The 24,091-nt window shown below is 42.4% G+C and overlaps 1 protein-coding gene across 7 annotated transcripts in view; it reads right to left on the bottom strand.

Annotated features, from left to right (window-relative positions):
* Positions 1-2,551: 2,551 nt before the first annotated feature.
* The window catches only part of UBXN2B (UBX domain protein 2B), a 696,122-nt gene continuing 674,582 nt past the window's right edge, over positions 2,552-24,091 (bottom strand). For all 7 annotated transcript variants that reach the window (XM_069621083.1, XM_069621081.1, XM_069621082.1 and 4 more), the window contains one exon: positions 2,552-5,483. In XM_069621083.1, coding sequence (XP_069477184.1) covers positions 5,321-5,483 — 163 coding nt within the window. In that variant the 3' untranslated portion in view covers positions 2,552-5,320. The remainder of the gene's footprint in view (positions 5,484-24,091) is intronic.

Below are 24,091 nucleotides of genomic sequence, written 5' to 3'. Positions count from 1 at the left end.
TATAATACATTAAAGATCTATGTGAGGGGGGCAATTGGATCTCATACACACAGCTAAGCCAGGCATATGACATGACACATTTTTCATTTGCTGAATATAGGGAACTAAAGATCATTGTTACTGCCAGTGTCGATGTACCGATCCTGGCAACCCAGAATGCCGCCTGGTCTGCTTTAAAGGCGTGCTCGAGTGCATCTCACCCTGCTGCAACAATGTATGTATTCCTAAAAGCTTGCCGTAAGGGAGATCCGAGGCTGTCAGCGATATGGGCGGAAGAGCTGGAGGAAGATGTCGACCTGAAATGCTGGTGGAGATGTTTTGAAAACACTCATTTGATGAGTCTGGACTGGGGCCTTAAAGCATCACAAACAAAACTGCTTTTTAGAGCTTACTGGTCACCCAAAAAGTTATTCAGAATGCAGCTTCTGGATAGTGAGCTCTGCTGGAAATGCAAGAGCGCAAGAGGCTCCCTGAGTCACTTGATTTGGTTTTGGCCGAAGACAATGCGGTTCTGGGAAAGTATATGTGAGAGACTAGGCTTGGTCCTAAACTGTACAGTCCCCTTGACTGCCTCTGTTGATTCTGGGCGACATCTCTGTTGGATGAAATCACCTTTGGTGGAAAAACTTGGTTGCTCCGTGCTTGCATGGCCGCAAAGAGGATGATATTGAGATCCTGGAATCCAAGCAACTCCTTGAATATTGATGACTGGGTGGAAGAGCTTCTCACTTTTTCAACCTATGAGAAAGCCATCTACAACAATACAGGTGAAATGTACAAGTTCTGGGACATATGGATAAGCTTCTTTGAGGTTTATGGATGATATGGAATTTCATCTGGACGGCAATGTCTCTGGAATTGATCACTACCATTGCTAAATGTTTACTTGATCTTTTGTGGAGTTGTGTAATATTTTCTTAACTTTTACTAATGGCTTTTACAAATGTTATATTTTGGTTCTATGTTTCAAGGCTCTCTTCCTTTTCTTTTTCTTTCTTCCTTCTATACTTCTATTCTTTGCTCTGGCTTTATTAATTAGAGGTAGTTAGATAATCCATTGTTATAAACAACCAGTCGTTTGGCATACTCAAATGTGAAATCTTTGTTGTTTATACGATTGGTTGTTACTGTATTACATTCTTATTTGTTGTTATGAAAATAAAAACAGTTCAAGTCGCAACAACAACAAAAAAAAGATAAACGTTATTCCTTGGTGTAGCATTGGTACATGTTTTGGATAAATCATTTCGCTTGTTAAAGTGCAAATGCAACTGAACACCACCAAGATGGTCTAATTTGTGGTAAAGTGATTTGCCCAGGATCACACTATGTGCTCAAGTGGAGAAGCCGTGATTGGAGCGCAGATGTGCTGGTTTCAAATCTCAAATTTAGCCAGTTGGACCGTATTCCACCCAAACGATCTTTAGTTTTACACCAACATACTATGATTGCTATATTGTGGTAAATCAAGGGCAGACCCTGTAGACTGTGTTTAACAAATACGTTTTGTGAAGTAGAAAAACACATGCCATATTAACCAGACAACACAAGAAAATTCTTCATGGGAAGTAATTAGGCATAGCAAACATGATCCGTTCTCTTGTTTTCCCAAACAGTGGTCGCCAACATAATTTATCCATTTTGTTTCAGTGCAAATAACAAACCCGTCCCATATTCAACGTAACGGTACTCAATGCATTAAAGCTGAATAGATGAAAGGCTAAATCGGCTCTGCTGGATTCTGCAGCAGGCTCTAGGATAAAAGCAGTTACCAGCAGCAAGTACTTAACCCACTTTACCTTTTTATACCGTGCGTGGAAGTGGATGGAGAGGATTATTTCTACAAATGACAACCGTACATGCTCTGAACAGTTTGCAATTAGATGTCACACAAGACATGAAAAGTCACAACTAAACTCTAAACAAGAATGGTAGACGCGCATGAAAGAATAGAGACTTAGATGCCACGTTAGGTGAAATTGTGGAAACATTTCAGATTGCTTATGCCAAGAGATCATTGAATACAGCTCAGACTCTAGCAGCAGATCCTTGTTTCGGTGCCTCAGGCGATCATTCTTTTGTAAAGAAGGAACACGATCCCCAAATGTTAAAACTAAAGTGAATATTTTAGGCCAGTGTGTGCTGCACAAATCAAAACACTCTGGCCAGAAATAAATCACTTTGACACTCTAGTCAATGGGCCAATGGGTAGCAAAGGGATTGCCACGGATAGCAGTTACCATCACTGGCACCCCCTAATTGACGTCCCTGCACACCAGGGCACTATGACAATATGAAAGTTATTTTGAGATGCCAACCCATCAGCTGTGCTTTTTTCTATCCACATGTCATCAGATAGCAGTGAACCCAATTTACAAGGATCTCCAACTTGTGCATTGCTTGTGGCACTACTGAACACGTATACTCAAGATAAATGCCACTCCAATGCAGTAAACATATAAAGATATCACAGTCAGCGCACAGGATACACACACAGCATATTTATCGATGCATAGGTGTTCCGTGTTTGGTGATAATTATGACAACTTGCTTCTACCAATAGTGTTTTTATTTAGAATTTGTAGTGTTTCCTGCCACCGGTTCAGTGAAATTTAACACAAGGTACTTTAAAACAAATACATTTTCATTGAATTTGAATAACATAATTTAAGTTAGGAAAGAAAATTAAATGAAAACATGTTAGCAAACAGTATGAAACAGACAAGCAGTTTTCTTTTATCCCTGATATTTAAAAACACACACGCATTGGTAAGCAAACGCTGTCACAAGATGAGATTAAGAAAATGGCAATTCAGTGGATCGAACACAAACAAATGGTGAACATTCTGTATAGAAATAACAATAAATAGCTTATAAAATGTGTTCATAGTGTAAACATGGAAGTATGATGTGATAGGTAAATTACTTCATACACGTTAATATTATAGGAAAATAGAAAGTAATGTCCTTCTATGGCACTCTTGAACCTTATAGTTTGAAGTCAGTAGGTTATATAAATTCCCATATTTTATTCCAAGTGGTTTATATCCAAAACACCATGTTTTAGTCCCACAAAATAAACGAGGCACACACGCACACGTTTGCATTTAGTGAGGAAGAGAGTGCAATCACCAGATAAATATGCAGTGTACACACTAAATCACCCTGATCCTTATCCTTACGGTCATTCAAATATATGCTTCATGTGCTACAAACAGGAAGCTTTTGAGAAAATCTATATGGGACACCCACAAAATAATGGATGCACATGTTTGAGACACTGATTTTTAACCCATAGCGATTACTCTGGGGTATACCATTCCCTTTCAAGCTGTCTTTCATATTAGATGAGCTTGTCACTCCCTCACCAAACGAGCAGTCGAACCCCAACTGCCAAGCAATGTTCGTTCCCTCTGCACATGAGCGAGCATAAGCAACCCCAGAGGGATGCAACAACCCTAGAATCACATGAGTAAACATAAAACAGTGTACGTTATAAATTACATGTGTGCAGGTTTCTCTTAGTCAGCAAAGTCACAGAGTACTGCAGTATGACGTTACATATGCGTACACATTTAACATAGGGATAAAATAAGTTTCCATTTCTTTAAATACACAATCACAAAAACATTAAGCACACAAAGTCCTGAGTTATATTAATATGGACATATTGCCTAAAGTTTACACTAATGCAAAGATTGAAGCATTTTACCTTGCACCACTTTTGTTGCTTTTATGTTAAAAACATTTCCCGCCCCACGGTCCCGACGGAGCAAGACTGGTTGAGGAAAATGTGGGACATAGTTTCGTTGGAATGGGCATCGTATGTAGTAAATAACAGACTGGAAAGCTTCCCGGTAGATTGGGGTGAGACGCTGGCATACCTCAAAGGGGACTTCAGGGAGCAATGGTGCCCTCAGAGGCTTAAGCTTTTGGACATTTATGGATAATCCGTGGCAGGGGATAGGGTTGAGTGGGGGGATCTATTGGCGATATGGGGGGAGGGCGGTTAGTTTAGTGGGTTGCTTATGAATTGTGTTCATTTCTGTGTTTTTTGTTTTTTTTTTCTCTCTGGTTATTGATTATGATGATGAAAACAATAAAAAAAGAATTAAAAAAAAACGTTTCCCATTCCATATCAAAGATTTTTGTGCTGGAAGAAAAATTGAGCCAACTGGATTAGGATTCTTTTTCTTTGCTATGTAATGAGAAATGGAACAAACTGGATTTTACTTCAATATTCATAATCACATTTTAAGGGGTAGGCACAATCTATCTGCTTTGTTCTTTATTGAGCAAACATCAAACACTTAAGCTAGTGCAAAATGTTTATGGGATATAGACCGTTTATAATGTACCAAGATAAAGAGGATACTGACCAATTTGTCATACTCCTGAAGAATATCTGCGGAACAGGAGCCAACTTTAAACTGATACCTCCAATGGCTGCATAGGCTATACCCTGGGCCATGTAATTGTAAAAATAATACATGAACAATCATTGTTCCTACACTGTAGAAATTAAAAGTCTGAGCTTTAACTAGAATGGCTTTTTAGTACAGGCGATTCAATGAAATAGTTATGAAAGTAAAAGGCCTTTGACAATACACCACACAATAAAATGAGTCATTTATATACATGGACGATGTATGGATTAGGGAATATTTAGGCACATTGTTTTGCACTTTTTAACAATCTACTACATTAACAATACCAGAATTATAGATATATGTATTTTTGTACGAGAACGTTTAAACTGATTTCAATGTGAATTTTAGTAACATTTATATTGGGTGGTTGATTTCGTAGAGACCAAAAAGCATCCTAATGCAATTACATTATGTCTATTTCAATATTGACTTCAGGAACACATGTAATTAAAAGATTTTATCCCCTTTGCAATGGTGCAAACTTTATGAAATATGCCCCTTTCAGCTCACTTGTCACATTGATGTAAGAAATAGTTTGAAGTGATATTGCACTTGAAATGGGCTGGCTGCTCTTGCTCACACCAAATGAATCGAAACAAGGAACACTAACAGTCACTGTTAAACTTGGGTACTGTATACACCAACTCATAAGCCACTCATTACTTTCCTCATTAAATGGAAAAGGCAGTGATGCTTGGAAGAATTACAAATGCTAAACATCAAAGATTAACTCCCTTATATACATTCAACACAAAGACATTTAAAAAATAGCTGATCTGCATGAATGCAACATTATATGTTGTTTTGTCGGTAATGGCCAACACTGGAAGCACTATTGCGTAACAATCTGGTTGGGACTTCGAGAGGTACAAAACGGTCCGGCTACAGGATTATTTGAGGCGTTGAAGAATCACAGTGTTAAGTATATCAGCTTCCTGAAGCGTCACATTTTCATCTATTAGTTCCTTGTTTGGAAACGTTGTAACAAGAACAAATTCCACAGTAGAAAACTCAGGACGTGACTGAGTAATAAAGTGCCGCAGGTCCATAATTCTAGTGAAAAAGAAGTTGATGTGAGACATTTAAAATGTAGGTCCAGTATAAAGAAAGCAAATGCAACTGAGAAAGGAAACCAACATGCAATAAGAAAATGCAACACATTTTCTGAATCAGAAACATCATGACAATTAAATTAAGAAACTCAGTCTATGGGTGCTCATTGTTTGACAAACTTTGAACAAATATTGAACACAAACTTGTTACAAGAATTGGTTAAATATTAGATGCATGAATTACTAATGTGAGAGAAAAAAAACAGCCGTTAACTGACAAAATCCTTCGCCATTGAGAAAAGTGAAATCTGTCTATAATAAATCAGCCTCCAAACAAGAAATTCAATTTTAGCAATAGATGCACACTTTGCAAACGTTCTCACTCCCTATTCCTTGCTTTTCTGTGTGCACTGTACGAGAGTATTTTGCATACATAGAGAGCTGTATAAACCACAAATAAACAATGATAACAAATATATCCAGAGGATAGCTCTGTGGCAATGCGCGGGTCATGGAAGCAAGACAATCCCAGATCCGCCCTTGAAACCTATGTTGGGATTAAGTGTGATGTACAAGGCCTAGTAGGAACGTTTCTCCTTGCCTTGTTGCGCCTTGAGACACACGTGTATAGGCGCATAATAAATGATCACTAAATAAATGCATGGTACAACCAGCTTCAGGATTACTTTTGCCAAGAAAAACTTCCAAAAGGGATGAGATCTAGGCTTCCTCCAGACCCCATCACTTTGGTCCCATTTCACATCCGCAAACAGTCTTCTTTTTCAAACTGGCAAGACGATTTTGAAAGAAAACATTACCACTTGCCCCAATGGTCTCTGCTACTCAGTGGTAAATAATAATGCACTGAAGATCTTGCCCCAGTAACAAATGCCAACGAATAATTCAAAGTGGTAGCAATCCCACCGTCACTGAAAGAGGCCTGGCTGAAACAGGTGCCAAAGAAGCCTGCTTTGACTTCTGGCTCATGTATCAATTATTGTCTGATTACTGACATCCCATTCATGTAAAAGATCATCAGTACAATGATCTCAATCCATCTACAGGCATTGACTGAGAAACAACTATTGGGAGACTGGCAATACAAGCTTTAGGTGGGGCAGAGGCAAAAAGCAGCTTGACTCATGTTTTAGCAAATTTGCTGGGTCCCCAATGCTCTTTGACTAAGCAGGGGTGTTTGATACATTATCTGAGCGCGATATTTGTACACATGGCTCATTTCTAATCTGCTGAATCAGCTACATGGTCCACACTGCTCAATACAATGTTGGCTCCAATGTTTCTTCCAATACTGGCCATACACAGCCTTTCGAGGCATTATGCCACCACTAGGGGGCTGCAGGGTTGAACACCTACCAGTGAGACTAGGGATCAGGATTCAATATCAGGATTCAAACCTGGTGTGAGCCGCACCAACTATTTGATCCGCAAACATGTTTTTAGTATTATATTGTTATTAGTGTTTATTATTTCATGTTTTTAAGAGATACAGTTTTGTTTGCACAGTTGGTATGATATTGACGTTGCCATGAATCGTAGTACAGATAGTGAATTTGCCAAAATGTCAGCAGGTTCAATCATTTGAACTTCCATTCCCACCACCCGCACCTTGAAGTGCCGCCCCTGGCCGAAAACCAGAGGTCACTTGCTGAGGCACAGCGTCTCATATCGGATATCGGGACAAGGGATGCATCATTTCCAATATTGATGACAAGTACAGTATATCTACAAAAATAAATAAAACGTGGGTAATAACAGCACTGATTTTTCAGTCCTCCATGTTATGGTACACTACACAGATCCCCATGCTTGCAACACAATCAGCCCTGTTCTTGTGCAACACCCAAAGATACAACCGCCGAGGTGGTGGCATTTAGATTTTGTCTGTTATCCTACTCAAAGCCCCACTGCACATGCACACCACACTTGAATTCTCTTGCCAATCCAACCCGGAGACTTTTTAGCGACAAATGGGCACATTTGCATGGGATTTCAGTCTGCCTCCCCTGGCATAAACTTTAGTCATGGCTCTTCAATGAATTCTTAGTTAGTGGACGACTGTGGGCTAGGCACCACAGACGCTGCCCCTCCCCTCTGGCCATCAGACCAGTGTCTTCAATTTGATGTCCCCTTTAAGGCTTAAAGGTATCAATACACCATTGCTCTGTCCCTGCCTTCAAAGACATTCTGGTTCAATGATGATTAATCTGGAGACGTCTGAGTGACATTGGTCTCCTTCAATGTCATCTTAATGGCATAATTGGTTCCTTCTTGGTTACACAGGAGGCTGCCATACCCCAGGTAGAGTGCCCCTATATAGAAACAGAGAAGGAATCGTGTACCACTCCGGAGCCAAAGCAATTGTCTCCTGCTATCACTTACTAAGGTTACAGGTGGATGGTTTCAGGCCCTTATGACTCGTCCATATAAAACAGAGACAACATCTGAAAAGAGGAAGTGCAATACATGTACAGCTCTACCGCTATCTAAAAGCCGACTAGAATAATCACGTGAAAAGGCCGGAGACGGAACAGGGAAATCCCAAGAAACATACACTCTGGCAAAAAACAAAGATCAGGCTCAGCACAAACTAAGGTCTTGCAGTTTCCTGGCAAAAGGCAGAGGCGTTGCTGGGGGTGGGGGGAAGTGGGTTAAAGAAGGTTGTAGCCCCGGTCATTTGGTTGTAGCCCCGGATAGAAGCAAATGGGCTACACCTGAGTTCAGACAGTCCCGACATTAGTGTAGCCACTGATCTTTTCTAGACCTAGCAACACCCCTGGCAGAAGGACTTAATATACAAAGACAAGTGTTGAAAGATTCGAATTTCAAGAGGACTTCAAAACGGGTTCACAAAAGGATCTTTTTGCAAGGCTTTAAGAACCAGCAGGAGGATCTGGGGAGAGGGGGGCGATTTTACAGGCAGACGTGAAAGAAAAGTCTTCAACAATTGAGCTACATAGGAATGGTATGGTATTGTTCATTTGTAAAGTGCCTATACACAAGGAAAGTGTTTCAAAGCGCTCAAGGAGGGAGGGAACAAGGGGAAAACACAACAGTCATTCAGAGCCCTTGAATTTCTGAATGATACAAGTCTGCATGGGCAGTGTGTGTGTGCATGGAACAAGCGCATATAATACAATTGACAGTGTAGATGACAGCAAATAGGTCCGACGGCGATTCTGCAGTGTTTCCAAGCGCATTGAGGTGCCACCATGCAAGGAGGGGAGACAAGCGAAAAACAGATAGACTATCTTCAAGGCATGCTGCATTCAAATCGTGCAAGTGCATTCAGGAAACCACCTAAAGGATCGGAAACGTCGGAATAGCTGCAAGCAGCACTCTCACAGTAGTTTGCTAATCAAACCCATGAGAGACAAATTCATTAATTTTCAGGGGTGTTAGACGGCTATGTAGGGTGAGACCATATCTAGAGCACCAGGACATGAAAGAAGGCTAGTGCCGATCATAAATGGAACAATGTCTATATTTCCGAATGGCTTCCACAATCTGCTCTAAAACACCTTTTACTCTACAAGCCTCTCCTGTTCATGCCTACGAGTCCAAATGTTGTAAGGTCACTTCTGGAAGGCAGGGCCACCTCAAAGGAGGAGGGTTATGGGTCATTCCGGGGATATTCACATATATGAGAGGAAAGGTAAGGGGTGACGTACTGGGCCATCTGAGAGCAATTAATTTTGATTGGCCCCTCAACAGAAGGGGGACTGGAAGAAAGGAACACATGACTCTCTGGCCAATGAATTGCCATTTCACCTACCACCCAAGCCTGATGGTCCCTGGTCTGGGAACAATAAAGCAGGACCTGCCTGTTCTGACACATGGGCAACACAACTGGAAAGAGAAAGTCCCTGTGATGAAGGAAAAATCCTCGTAAGAGTGTGTGAGGTTAAACATAGGCGATAGAAGTTGCATAAAGAGACAGAAAAACAGGCTCTAACCAGAGACCACATTCTGAGCAAGATGCACTAGTGAGTGAATTTGGTGCCCCCTGTCAGTTCACATAAGACTTAGCCACCAAATTTCTTAAGGAGGTGATCGTCCATCGGCCACCACTTGAGATCTTCCAGCAATGCTTTGCAGTCAATCAAATCCGTGGACCAACAGTGAAGGGTGTGTAGAACTAGCAGGTTTAGGTGTAGTCTGCACATGAAACAATGAATGCGTAAGCTGCAATTTACCCAGCGGCCCTGCAACCACTGCCAAATGTGGGTCTGTGTTATCCTATTAGTGTTTATCTAGGAGACTGATGTTTCCGAGCAGGGACAGGAAGAAGCAATCCGGTTCCAATATACCACAAAACTTGATCATATGTTAGATTTCTCCTTTTCAGTTGTCTTTTCCAGCTGTGTTGACTTAGGATGTTGCACATTTATAATCATGAAGAGCTGCTGTACGAGATGGAGACCGCATTTATAAGCCACATTAACTACATGTCTTGACAGAGACCCAGCCCACGAATTTGGGACATTAATATTGGGAACAAACGCTGCAGAGTCAGAAATACATTTTCTTTGGGCTCTGGCGGATCTGGGTGCGGAGTTCAGACTCTCAATGAAAGCCTGCAGACTTCTAAAAAAAATGACGGTCAACCCTGAAGTAACCACAGGTCGGACTCCTGCCACATGATATAGTCTGAAAGACTTGGCCCATTCGGGAGACAGCCCAGCCCTCTGTTCCATAGGTGAAACCAATGGCCACAAATACCACCCTTTAAAACACCCTTTAAAACACAAGCAGCCCAGCCAGCCTTTGTCAGTTCCATGGAACACTTCAAGGAATAGAGCAGACCCTGGAGGGCACAAAGTGAGGACGCCTGGCTAGAAGAGTTGGAAAGAGTTACTTGTGCAAGGTAAGGCTGGAGAAGCATGGGTCTGTGAAGAGATTTGTATTGGTACTGGAAGTAGTAAGAAACAGTGTGAGTGGACGGACGGAATTGTAAGGTAGAGACCAAGACGGGTACCACCCGGTAAGAGAGAGAAAAGAGGTTTTTTTTTGGGAGAAGCAGAAGAATGGGATAGTGATAGCAGAGAGGAAAGGAGACCTGTGCATAGTGATAGACAAAGAGCAGAAGAGTGCATAGTTGGGAAGAGACTCCAAGGAGAGCACCAAAACCGGGATTTGAGTAAATGAGGGGAAAGGAAAGCTGGATGGCGGCAGAAGAAGGGAACAAGAAAGGAGCATTTGGACAGGAAGAGTAGTTTAACAGAAAGAACCTCCACGGATCGCATCCCGGAAGTAGAAAACACATGGCGTGGAGCTAACAAAGAAAACACAAGCTAAACAACCTCAAAGGGGATAGGCAGAAGGAAGTGGGAACGGAGATAGAAAACAGTACCCTGGATAGGAGTGAAAGAAGCAAGTAGAAAGAGGCGAGAGAGAGGAAAGAGTGGGGGGTAGGGAGTTATGAATATAAAATAAGTCTTTTTGCAGACGTAGTACCCTCCCTAACTAGTCCAATTGAGTAGATTGCGTCAATCATGGAGGAAATAAAAGGATTTGGTGCAGTCTCAGGATTTAAAGGATAGTTCAGGGACTTTTTTTTTATTGTTCCTACGGTTCGGCCATGTGTTTTTAAGCATAAATCGGTAGATCGTAGAAAACTTTCCTATGGACCTTACCTGACTTTTCGCCCATTAACGCACTCGAAATCAGCCGCCATTTTCTGATAATCCTATCATTTCCCCCCCATCGCCCTGGCTCACCTGCTTTTGCGGCACTAAATCAAATCCCCCGCCCCTGAGCCTGACATCAGCAGACGCGTACCGCCCATTTCCCAACGCCAAAGCACGTTTCGTGTCAACAATCGCTGCGCCTCAGCTAATGAAGTGTCGCCATGGAAATGGCAGGACGCCTCTTTCCTCAATAAGTATAAACACACCGTTTCACAACACACAGCAGCAGATTTTCGATTCCATTCCTCTCTCTGTGTTACTTTGAGTATTCTGTGACTCGTTTCTGTGCTCTGGTCAGCTACCTTCGCCGCTTCTAGGCCTTGTGAACACCTGTACCATCTCTGTAAATTATTTTACTTTCTTTACCACACAATGGCTACAATAATGCCGTATATGTACGAGCCCGAGTACACCGAGGAGGAACTACTGGAAAGGCAAGCACGCGAAAACGATGGGGATTCGGACGGCAGTTGGGAGGACCAGTCAACGGATGAAGAGCCTGGACCATGTTGCATGGACGGCGTCTCCACCTGGTGCACGTGCAATCGGTGCGAGCTAATGCCAACTGAGGAGGAGAACTGCTGCTGCCGTGAAAATTCCGGGTACTTGGCCTACATTTCGGAAGGCGAGCCAAGTCCGCAATGCATCACCGAGCTGCCAGAGTTCAGGGAAGCCTGCCTCTCACGGACCGTGTTGAGGATGATGATGGTGCTTATGCACGAACTTCGCGGCACTGTTCGTCCGCGTAATCCGAGTAACGAGTAAGTATACTCTGGTTGTGATGTCAGTGCTGCCACTACTATGTCATGGTCGTCTCCCACATATAAAATTACATCTACATATCATTCGAATGCATGTAAATTGGTTCCATATTGTGCATTTTCTAGATAGAATTTTTTTCAAAGCAGAATTACATTTTTTACCTGAATCGACAGTGATAAGAAAGTTTTGTCATTTTAATACAGTTTGCATCTTTCATTTTCACAGGTGGTACAGGCTGGTGGCCTATCGTTGCTTCACTTGGTGGCTTCACGGGAGGCTCGGACACCGCGTTCGGAGAGTAATACCTGCCTGTGCGGTACTTGCCATTAGACAACATTTCCCCAGCGACAGTGGAAAATACCGCGGATTTTCCCTGGATGTCCGTCCAGGGACGCCTGCATGCAAATCGCTGAATATTCTCAAAACATTTGATGTCAAATAAATGTACTTTGCCAAATGTACAATCTTGCAGTTTGCTTTTAAACCACAGTTTCATATTCCGAATTGTGGCGCTGTATTGTGAGATGATCTAAGACCCTGTGTACAGCAAAGGAACATCGCGTGCCTCAAAACGAACTTTTTGGAACGTGAGCAAATAAAAATGCAAATCGCTGAATATTCTCAAAACATTTGATGTCAAATAAATGTACTTTACCAAATTTACAATCTTGCGGTTTAATTTAAAAGTACAGTTTCATATTCCCAATTGTGGCGCGCTGTGTTGTGTGAGCTCATCTGTGTTGATTTCCTGGTTCTGTGTGGAGTCGCGTAGAAGACGCCTGGGCGCGTTTGCCTACGCAGCTCAGTCACGTCACGGATAGAGGCGGGGAATATGAATGTTTTGATAAAGTCTGTTTCAGGGGCGGGGGATTTGATTTAGTGCCGCAAAAGCAGGTGAGCCAGGGCGATGGGGTGAAATGATAGGATTATCAGAAAATGGCGGCTGATTTCGAGTGCGTTAATGGACGAAAAGTCGGGTAAGGTCCATAGGAAAGTTTTCTACTATCTACCGATTTATGCTTAAAAACACATGGCCGAACCGTAGGAACAATAAAACAAAAGTCCCGGAACTATCCTTTAAAGTTAATAACCACAAATCTGAAATTCGAAATATTTCAGAGTCAGAAGCTACAGTCGAGGGAATCCAACAGATAGCGGTTCCATGTGTTCATATCTCTGCAAAAGTATCGCCATACAAATATATCGCCATATTTCTGTGGGGATATTAAGCCATGGAACCTTACGGGGGACACCCCCACAACCCTCATTTTTTTAAAGGGAGCGTGAGACACCCCCGCAACCCCTGGTCCCATTTACCCCATAAATTATCACCACCAATAATATCGCCTATGGCCTTACCCCACGACCATATATATGGCAATATTATTGGTGGGGATAATATTACCCGATACCCAGATAGCACCATTTACCTGGGCTAAAAACACAGTGAAATATCTAGGCGTTAATAAAACCAGGAAGGGGAAAGATCTAGAAGGCGCAAACTAACCAAAACTGATTAAGAATATAGTTAATGATTTAAGTAGATGGAGCAAGTTGTATCTCACCTGGATTGGGAGGCAAACGGTAATCAAAATGAACGTACTGCCCAGGTTGCTCTATCTGTTCCAAAATGCCCCAATGGCCATTTCCAAGGACAGACTAAAGGGAATACATTGAACCATGCTAGAATGTATATGGGGGGGATCTCTCGAGCAAGAATAAGTAAGACGACGGATGATGGCTGGAAGGGGCACCAGAGGGTTCTCATGCCTGGACATACTTGCTTATTATTTGGCTTCTCAAATACGAGTATTAGCAGAGTGGCTCCAATCAGTATCAGAAACACTGGTTGTTCATCGAACAATCCATTGCGAGACAGCATTTGTGAAAGCAACCGTGGTTTAGTAGGATACAGAGGGCTAAGGGGTTATATACACATAGGGTTTGGAGGGGTACAATGGAAGCATGGGATATGGTATTCAAAAGAAGAAAGATGTTAGCATTTCCGTCTCTGTTCACACCTACGCATTGCAATGTGGAATATACACAGGCCCTTAGGGACAGAGGATCTGAGGCTTGGGAAAAAGGAAGGGGGTGTACAAAAATAGGGAACATGGTGTTGAATGGCGATATAAAGTCAATTGACTAATGCAACAAGATAGGCATTGGTTACATGATACCTCTATAAAGTGGAGGGCGACAAGGCCAATCACACCACTTGAACATACATTGCAAGAAGCAGAAGGAATGAAGGATTTGACAGGAAAGCTATCATGGACTCTCAGGGGGACATGGATTGGCCCTTGAAAAAGAAATGGGAGGAAGAACTTGGGTGGGCAATCGCAGACAAGAACGGGAAACCATGTACTGCAATCTATGAAAAGGGTCCATATATGCACAGGAATTAATCAGGCTAAAATAGTACTTGGGTGGTACTGCGCCCCAGATAAGCTGCATAGATTTAAACCATTTACAGACAAAACGTGATACTTTGTGGGCATGAAGGGACACTGACACACATTATGGGAAGCTGCCCACAATTGGGTCCCCCAAGGAACGCCATAGAGGAAGTGATAAGTGAAGTAAGGGGACTGAAATGTGTAATTAGTCCAGCCTTTGTCTTGCTTGGTCTCTGCGTGGGCAGTGAGTGGGATGGTTTCAACATGCAACTGAGGCCAATTAAGAGCATGACAATGGCGCTGAGGTTAGCGATCACCTCATTGTGGGGGTGGAGAAGGAAGCCCCATCAGTGGGACTGTGGCTACACAAGCTCTGGGAAATAGATGCCATGGAGAAACTCACTGCCTCACTGCACTGTTTAGAAGAGACATTGGGAAATTTGACTCAACCTGGAATCCTCCGATTCGACATCTGAGCTCCATGAGACTGAGCTGCTTCAAACCCAGGGCGATGAGAAAGATATTCCGATCAGGAGATTAATAGGAAGTAAAATTCAGAATGTTGTGGTGCCATATTCTGCACAATACGAAATCTGGTTGTTAGTCCTGGTGTGGGACGATTAGTGGGAAGAGTGGAGGGGCGGGGAAGACTTGGGGGTGATTGGAAATGTAAAAACCAATAGAAATATATATATTTATTTTAAAGGAACACACAGGCTACAGTTTTACTTGGCTAATGTGACCTGTGCTACATTTATGAATCTTCATTTTTAGATTCCTGTTTATACATGTGTTAGTGATGCAATGCTTGTAGACTATGTGGCCATCTACATACTTGCCAAAAAGATGTAAGATTTTTCATGGTTCAAAAATAATAATTCGCATAACAATGACATCACAGGAAAATACAAAACATACATTGCTTGCCTCATTGAAGCATTCTAAGATAAACCACCCATCAAACAGCACAACGTGGAAAGGTGTTCAAATGTTAGAAATGTATAATTCTGAAAGGTAAGTTAACACCAAATTCAATTACCTAACTTCACAGAAGGTTATTACACAGAGTTGGCCGGCAACGTTGACCACTGCTCTGTAGCAGCAGCCAGAGCAGTACATATTTATTGCAAGTTGAACACTGAATGACATGGGGACTGATAACCCCCCAGTCTGATATGCAGACGCTGTGTAATGGTTTTACACTCTGCCACTTGCCTTCACTGGTGGTTCACCCAAGGGTTGTCCCAACAAGAATGCAGAGCAGAGACAAGTAGCTGTCAGGTCAGGTCAGTGGATTGGTCTGAGCCCAACTAAAGTAATCACCTATCAGCCCACTGTACCGGCAGACTAATGTGCTGCATGCTTTGTCCTGCAGCCTACGTTAGAGTGACATCAAAAACCTGCCACTGTAAAAAGCAGTAGGATCTGTCGCCCACATCTGTAGGCGGTAGGACTGCCTAAAAAGCAGTAGCCTACTGCCTAAATAAGTAGGGTTGTCAAGTATGCATCTAGAATGGCCATATTGGTTCAGATCGGCTGGATTGATTTCATTCTGAATTACATGCTACGGGTGCCCAAGCCTTGACCACCATAAACAAAAGAGACAAGAACCTGGTTTTCTCCTCTTCAAAATTGATTGGAGTGACTGTGCGTTTGTCTGAAAGGCCCTGCAATTCCTGAAACAAAATGTATTTCTGGGGATCAGTGTCCTCAAGCCCAATGAAACCAAAAGGCGTTTCCCAAGAGTTTAACCGATTAGCTATTGCCGAGAATGTCCAGGAATTGAAGGTCTTAAACCAATTGTTCCCAGATGAGAGAATACTACTGGACGCAACCTCCCACTGACCCACCTTCAGAAGAGGATCCAGGCATAGTCTGTATTGCTGTAAAGCCTTCTGAGAAGTAACCAGATGAACAGTTAGAGGTCAATCACCCTTGCGTCTCCCTTGGGAACGTAGCTTGGATGACGGAAATGACATAGGGCAAAATAATGTCTGCTTGCATTGGTTGAGCACAGCACGTACAAGGAGATTACCTACACCCAACAGAATGGACAATTTCCTTTCCAGTGCAGTCCCTTTCACGGACTCACTCAAATAGGCACCAAACAATTTGGACAATAAACAAGTGGCAGAGAAGAGAGGCTGCCTCCACCCTTTCTTTAATATGCATTTGCTTAAAAGTCTTTTGAAAAAAAGATTGCAATGGATATAGACAAAGTGGTGCAGCAAAGGATTCATACAGTATCGCCAGAAATATATATATCATCGGATAACCTGTAGAACAGAACTGGCATAATAAATACATACAAGGAGAAATATTTCAATGCCATTGGCCTATGAACAGACATTCATTTTTAGGAATAGCTGTACTGCACCTGTCCACCACGAACTGACTCCAAAATCGAACCCATCAAGCTTGGAGAGAGCGCTGTTTTGCGGACTTCGGTTACTGGGCTATTATCAGACTGGATGGGTTATTGTGCGGCAGGCTACAGGCACCATATGTGTAACCGTTTGTGACTGTAATCCTGACAATATATAAGAATCTTGTTCATCTTTCACAAAGGGTTCAGGAAGAAAATTCAACTTTCTTAACCACTGAATATTTTTAAATACAGTAGAATAGAATGCTCAATACCATAAGACATAGCTGTTCCTTTTGCTATCTTGAAGGTTAAATGATACTTGTATGGATTAAAATCCTGCAGTTGACCTTTTGGGAAGAGAGGACCAAACTTATGTGACCCACTGTCATCCTATATTTCCTAAGGATGTCCGCCCGTAGTTGTGGCATGATTTCAGTGTCGTATAATATTGGGAAAAGCAGCGACAGATCTATAGCTACCTTCTTTGTCCTAGTCATTTCCCCAGTATCACAGTGGAGATAGCACTGGTTCCAGGCCCTAGAGGGGTTGAGCCGCCTTTGTGAGCTACCAGCGACCGGGAGATGTATAGTGTTCGAGATTGATTCAGTTGCTCAATCAAAGCAGGGCCCCAATTATGCAGCCAATAGATATCTTTCCAAAGCGGGTATTGGCTGACTCCCTCCGTGTCTACTTGCTGTCCGTGGCTACCACCAATGGCATTTTATCAGACAATATTAAATATAGTAGTTTGCATTGCAATACAAGTATCTTCCCACAGGAGAATTTCCACCATCAATGCCTGGAACGCATACAACAAGCATGGCAACACATACATTTTAAGGAATGTAACATTACCAAATGAGGAAATGTTATCCTTCCACCAGCTTAACACCTGTTGGCCTGGAACGTTCCATTGCTATGATGTTTGAGGTTTGGGTACATAGATCCAAACATATTTGGTACAGTCTTCTTCCCAAATAAAATCATACCGAGTACATTATATATGGATAATTACCTTAAATGTGGCCGGATTGATTTTAAATCTTGATGCGCTGTGTAAAACAATTCTCGTTGCAAGCACACTGGACAGTCAATATCGGATAAACTACCCTAAGTATATGTAAATATTGCTAAATGAGTGAGTATTGTCGGAAGTCCACTAATCTGTTCATCCTAATCGTTTGGGCTATTATTTCTAAGCAAAGGGAGACAATTGGTGGAGAAGGAGGACATCCCTGCCTGGTTCTCCTGTTTATCCATAGGGTGTTGCAGAGAAGACTATTCACACACACTTTGCTTCAGGGATACACCAAATTGGTTAGTACAACACAAAATTGAGGCCCAAACCAAAATCTGTAAACGTTTTGCTAAGCTATTACCAAGCGATCCGATCGCACACCTGCATCCACTTTTAGTATTGCTTCCTCGCCCCCACTTTGGAAGATCAAGCGCAAACTGACTATTTCACAAGCAATAAGTGGTAGACATTCAGCATGCTTATGCAACATAAGTGACCCATTTGTAAAGAAGCAGAAGCCACAGCAATTGAAGTTGAAGGCATAGGAAAAACTGGTACAGGAACTGCAGGCACAGGAGTAACGGCAAAGGTGCTTCAGGCACAGTTAGTTCTGGTGCAGAGGTCCAGGAGCTGCAGGGGTTGGTAGAACTAGATGCTTAGGCAGGTCAGGAGAGAAACATCTATGCCATGAGGAGATTACTTCTTATGTTGTGTTTATACCTGGGCTTCCCTTCCCAATCCAACATGGCAACAGTAGAATCTGTTATCCATGGCACCATTGATGCACAAAGGTGACACAGACATTTACCAGCTCCATGTAGATACTGAAATTTTCTTTCGCTGTTCCCCCATGTCACTCATGAAGCAATGGGTTCTGGGGAGCATCCCTGAATGGATCCATCTACAAGGCACCAGACTCTGTGTAAACCAGCAGCATGAACTGAACATGGCGTCCATAGGAGAAGGATGTCTTACACAGAATACAACCAGAGGACCAAGTGAACAACAACAAAAAAGAATACTATTTGAATGTTAACAAAGGAAATGCCCTTTCATAGGACTGACAAAAACACAGGCAGTGTTGAGCCTACCCTTCTAGGAAAGATAATGGGCTGGAGCGCAGGGACTGCCGGACCGAAAAAGCTTAAGGTTGCAGCGTGGAAGCAAGTGTGTGAAAATGTGTGGAGGGGTTGTTTGCTCTGAACCGCTTCCCTCCTGGGTTGTTGCCCTCCCGTGCTCCTGTATTTCCTTCCTGTTTCCCAGTCTCACCGTTCCTTGGTATTCCATTCCATTCCCAAAACAAGGGCTGTCCTGGGAGTGTGTCTCTGCGGCCTATATCCCAGGAGAGTCTCAACCAGATTCTTTAACTCACCATCCCTCCTGACCTTCTACTCATTTCCTTTTTAATCTTTACCTATCTCACTCTTTCTCCTTCACTATTGACTCCTATCACCTTACTCCGCTCCTTCCTATCATTCTTACAGCTCATCCTTAGATCACTTCTTCTCCTCCATTTCTCCTACTGCTTCCGTTACTGCCCATCCCACTTATCTCTGACCACTTCCTTCTTTGCTTCTTGCCTACACTTCCTACTCCCTCTCATCCCCCTCTTACTACTACCACCACCGTCTTTCATCCAGATCTTTGACCTTTTGATGCACCATCCTTCTGGCCTACTCTTGGTTCTGCTCTTCCCCCTTTGCATGAATTTACTTCCTTGTCGTCTGATCAGGCAGCTTCTATTCATTCCAATTTTCTTTTCACTCTTGAGTCTCTTCATCCTCTTCACTCATTCTCTCCCTCTTGTAAACCCACAAAGCCATGGCGTAATTCTCCTATCATTGCCCTCTGTACTACTCTGCGTCGGCCTGAGCACCGTTGGAATAAATCTGAGTTTCCTTTATCTTGACACTTCCTTCTCTTCACTCGTTTTATGATTCTGCTCTATTGGTAGCTAAAAAACGCTACTTCTCTGACGTTACCATCTCTTTGGCAAACCAGCCTCGTGGTCTCTTTCAGCTTCTCAATACCATTCTTTCCCATCGACCCCCAGACCCATCCCATCTTCTCCATTACCCTCCTCAGACGTTTCTGACTTCTTCACTTCTAAGGCCGTGGCCCTTCACTCCTCCTTTCCCACTACCACTTCTAGTCTCATCTTCTCACTCCTCCCCTGATCTTCCTTCTTTTTCCTCCTTCACTCTTCTAACTGATCTAGATACTGTAGGCCTTCTTAACTGTGCCCACCCAACTGCTTCCCTCTTGACCCTCTCCCTTCCTCTCTAATTCCCTCCATCTACCCCCTTGTCACCTATCTTGCCTGTATTATGAACATCTCTCTCTCTCGCTCTACTGCCTCTTTCCCTTACTCTTTCAAACATGCCATCATCCCCATAAAAAAAAATCTAATCTAAGCCCTACCACTCCTGTGAACATCCCACGCAATCTCTCGGCTTCCTTTCCTCTCCAAACTCAGAGTGTGCCGTCCACTGACAGGTATACTCTCATCTAAACTCACACTCACTTCTACCCTCTCTCCAATCTGGGTTCCGTCCTGTTCATTGTACTAAGACTGCTCTTCTTTATGTCACTAATTGCCTTCTCTGCGCACATCATTCTAAACCAGAGGTATTCAAACTTTCTTGTGCTAAACCCCCTCTTGAGTAAACCTATTGTTGCTGAGCTGTCACCCCACAACCCTTGAGTAAAAATATTGTTGCTGGGCCGCCTAGGTGCATATTTGCTTATATATTCTATTGAAAGCAGATACCATACTCCCTTTTCTAAGAGATTCAGCCTCCCCCCTGGACATCCTTTGTGCCCCCCCACGGGGGCCAGCTCCACAGTTTCAATACCACTGTTGTAAACAATCGTCAATACTTATTATTTTAGATCTCTAAGCGGCTTTTCACACTGTTAATCATTCTCTTCTTCTGTCCTCTCTTTCCTCCCATGGGCTTTCAGGCTTACCTCTCAAAGGATTTGCTTCTTACTTACCAAACTGCTCCTACTCTGACTCCTGGCTCGGCGCCACCTCTTACCCTGCCCACTGCACTGCAGAGTCCCCAAGGCTGAGTCTGTGCCCCCTTCTTTTTCCATATACACTATTCTTCTATTCAATCTCATTCCCATGACCCCAAATCATCTTCTCATTCTCTTCTTTTTCTGTCTTCACTCCACTGTTTCCAGCTGTTTTCTCCATCTTAATTCTACCAAAACTGAGCTCCTCTCTTTTTCCAGCTAATATTCGATCTCCTCCTCTTCCTCCACCTTCTCTCCTCTTCCCTCGTACTGCTTTTTCCCTTTCAACCACTGCTAAAAATCTAGGTGTCCTCTTTGAATCTTCCTTATCCTTTTCTGTGCACATTTCTAGCACGGCTCGATTCTGGCATTTCCATCTCTATAATGTTTGTCACACTCGCCCTTTTCTATCCTTCCGTGCTAGTAAACGCCATACTGTTTCACTTATTTTTTCTTGTATTGACTATTGTTCTGCCATGTTAGTCAGTCTTCCTACCTCTTATCATTCACCACTTTGCTCCATTTGTAATGCTCCTATTTGTTTTTTCTTCCTTATTCACCCTCACACCTCTATTACTTCCTCCCTTTTGTCCATTTCTTTTCTTCCTTCCATTTCTTTTCTTCCTTTTGACTGTCGCCTCTTGTTTCACTTTCTAGTCATTGTCTTTAAGTGCTTTCATGGTCTATGTTCTGTTATGTCTCTCTATACTCTCACGCACCTTGTGGTCGCAGTCTCAATTCCTTCTTGTGCCTCAACTAGTTTCTGCTCTTTCTCGCACATAAACATACCCATCTTCTCTCTACTCTCTTGAACTAAATTGTACTTTTCTTCCTGCATCCCATCCCATTAATTGTATGTCTTATAATGTTTGCAACATTATCAATTGTGCAGTGCTTTGGAGAAAGTGCTTTGGAGAAAGTGCTTTATAAGCTCAAATACATACAAATACAATTAATTGAAGGTAATTTCCTTGGAAAACAATTATGTGGCTTACCTGGGATGTTTGTTGCAAGGTGACCTGCTCTCAATATTAAAGTACTGCGGCAATGACATAATGTGCTGCAAATGGCATCACACATTATGTCACATATGATAATGCCAAGGCACCAACTGATATGCTGTGTTACAACATATGGGATCATCTCCACCAGCAGAAACTATATCACAGATTACAGTACATCAGTTATATGAACATGTACAATAACAATTAATTGTGCCATCCCGCACACCAGCATTCCATATGCTGTCCAGCATTATCTTTCCAAATGCTGAATAACTTTGCTGGTCTTTGGCCAATCATTGTATGTTTTCTCTTCAGCATTTCAGAATGACTGATCCATTTAGTCATGCTGTATTACTTTGCACTGCGACTAATTTTTGAAATGGATAAACTGCAAAACGGTGACACAAGCATATTTAGACACATTCATAAACATCAATGCTTTGCTATTGTGTCCTTGATTTACATGGTTAATACTGCATGAAGTCACACACAAGGATGCCATCTACCGCAACAGCTTGACTGCTTTCCTACGTGAAACTCTCTGGCCACTGGGACCTGCTTACAAGCCATGTGGTAGTAAAGAAATTAGCCAAAGCAAGTATTTCATTCTAAACCTAAATGCTTTATACAAAGTGTTTCTGCCCCCAGAGTGGAAACAAAAATGTAATTTATTTTGAAGCTAGGATACTTTTCTGCACAAAAAAGGAAAGTGCATTCAGCTTATTCCTACTACATGGATATGCCATAACTTGATTTTGGAAAATACATTAGCTATGGAGAACATTCATTGGCAATGAGTCTGAATATACCTCTACACAAATATTTTGAAAAATAAGTCAAAACATGTTGGTAATACAAATACATTTTTGTTTGTAAAATAAAATGGATGATTTTACTATACAGCCACATCATTGTAAAATTACTTAATCTCATCGGGCTTAATGTTTTAGATTACCACAAAAGTACCTGGTTTTGTGTGCATGAAGAATCAGTATGAATGTGATATGACTGAAGTGTAAGCTATGTGTTTGTTTCTATTCCTAGCCATCCAGTGATGTTCTTGAATAATATATAAAGTTTGTTTATTAATAAATAAGCCAAAACGTAAAAAGTGTTTTTTGCTGATTGTTTACCATACATTACTTCTTTGGTGAATGTGGATTTTGATAAAAATGTATGTTAGCACAATACTCCCATGTTTTTAAAAATCGGTGTATCCGTCAGTGCCTAACAGGTACGGGTATCATACTACCTCATTTGTGAAAACTGTATGGGAGGATAGGTCCATGAGACCCCCTCACCGACATGCCCCACCTACGTGAGGTTCGTGGCTCGTCAGGGGCCCCCCTGTTACCGGTGCTCAGGTGATGGGGTGGCTGCTGATCGACACACAGGGCCAATTGAGTCACACTGTAACAGACCATGGACTACATTTTGGGAGAGTCAAGACTCCATTTTAGATATTAGTGACCTAAACCCCAACGAGACAGCCTGTCTGCGAAAGCTGCAGCTTGGTCCCCGTTCACTGCGCACCGAGAACCATACACTCCCCCAGCGCCTCCACTCCATGGCAGATCCGCCGAAGGCCCGTTCTCACGAGCCACCAGACACGAACAAGTATCAGAACAAACACTGTATCATTTACCTTCCGCAGTACATCACTGTCCCTGAAGTGACCTGACTCGTAGTTCAAGTCTGGAAAATAACAAAAACTATCCTAATAGAACAGGCCTCGACCCAGCATCTAACCCCTAATATGTACAATATATGGTGTCAATACCCTCCTCTTATGAACCCCTGTCTATGTTCCCCAAATGAAGTGTTAACTGCGTACCAAAGCCTAACGATTATAACACTAGTATTGGGAAAGGGATAAAAGTGTATAGTACTGATAAAGCAAGACTGACCTCAGCCCGTGTAAGATACCATGTGCCTTGAAGACCCAATGAATGGGCTTGATACAGCCCACCTAGTGCTAACTAACGAATGCTGCTAATGAACACAGGAAGGCGAGAAAAGCATTACTGAGAATTTTTGTGTGTCATACAGTGGAACACGTTTAAATGCATGAACAAGAGTGTAAATGTACCATCACCTTTGAATGTATTGCTTCTACGCTCCTGAGTACACCACCAAACCTAATGCTACCTCATGTGTTATTAACTGCTACTGTGCAGGATTGCTAAAATGTAGTCATCCGATGTTCAGTGATATATGAAACACTGCCAGACTTTCATAATCGTATATGAAATAGTACATGAATGTATAGACGTTAGAAATGTGTAATCACTCTAATTTTACTAACTTTATTAACCGTCTCCTCGTTCTG

The sequence above is a fragment of the Ambystoma mexicanum genome, chromosome 5q (assembly GCF_040938575.1).
Source record: "Ambystoma mexicanum isolate Mex_15411 chromosome 5q, UKY_AmexF1_1, whole genome shotgun sequence".
Taxonomy (NCBI): Eukaryota; Metazoa; Chordata; class Amphibia; order Caudata; family Ambystomatidae; genus Ambystoma; species Ambystoma mexicanum.
The sequence above is the reverse complement of the archived record's forward strand: the minus strand, read 5'-3'. Positions and strand labels throughout refer to the sequence as shown.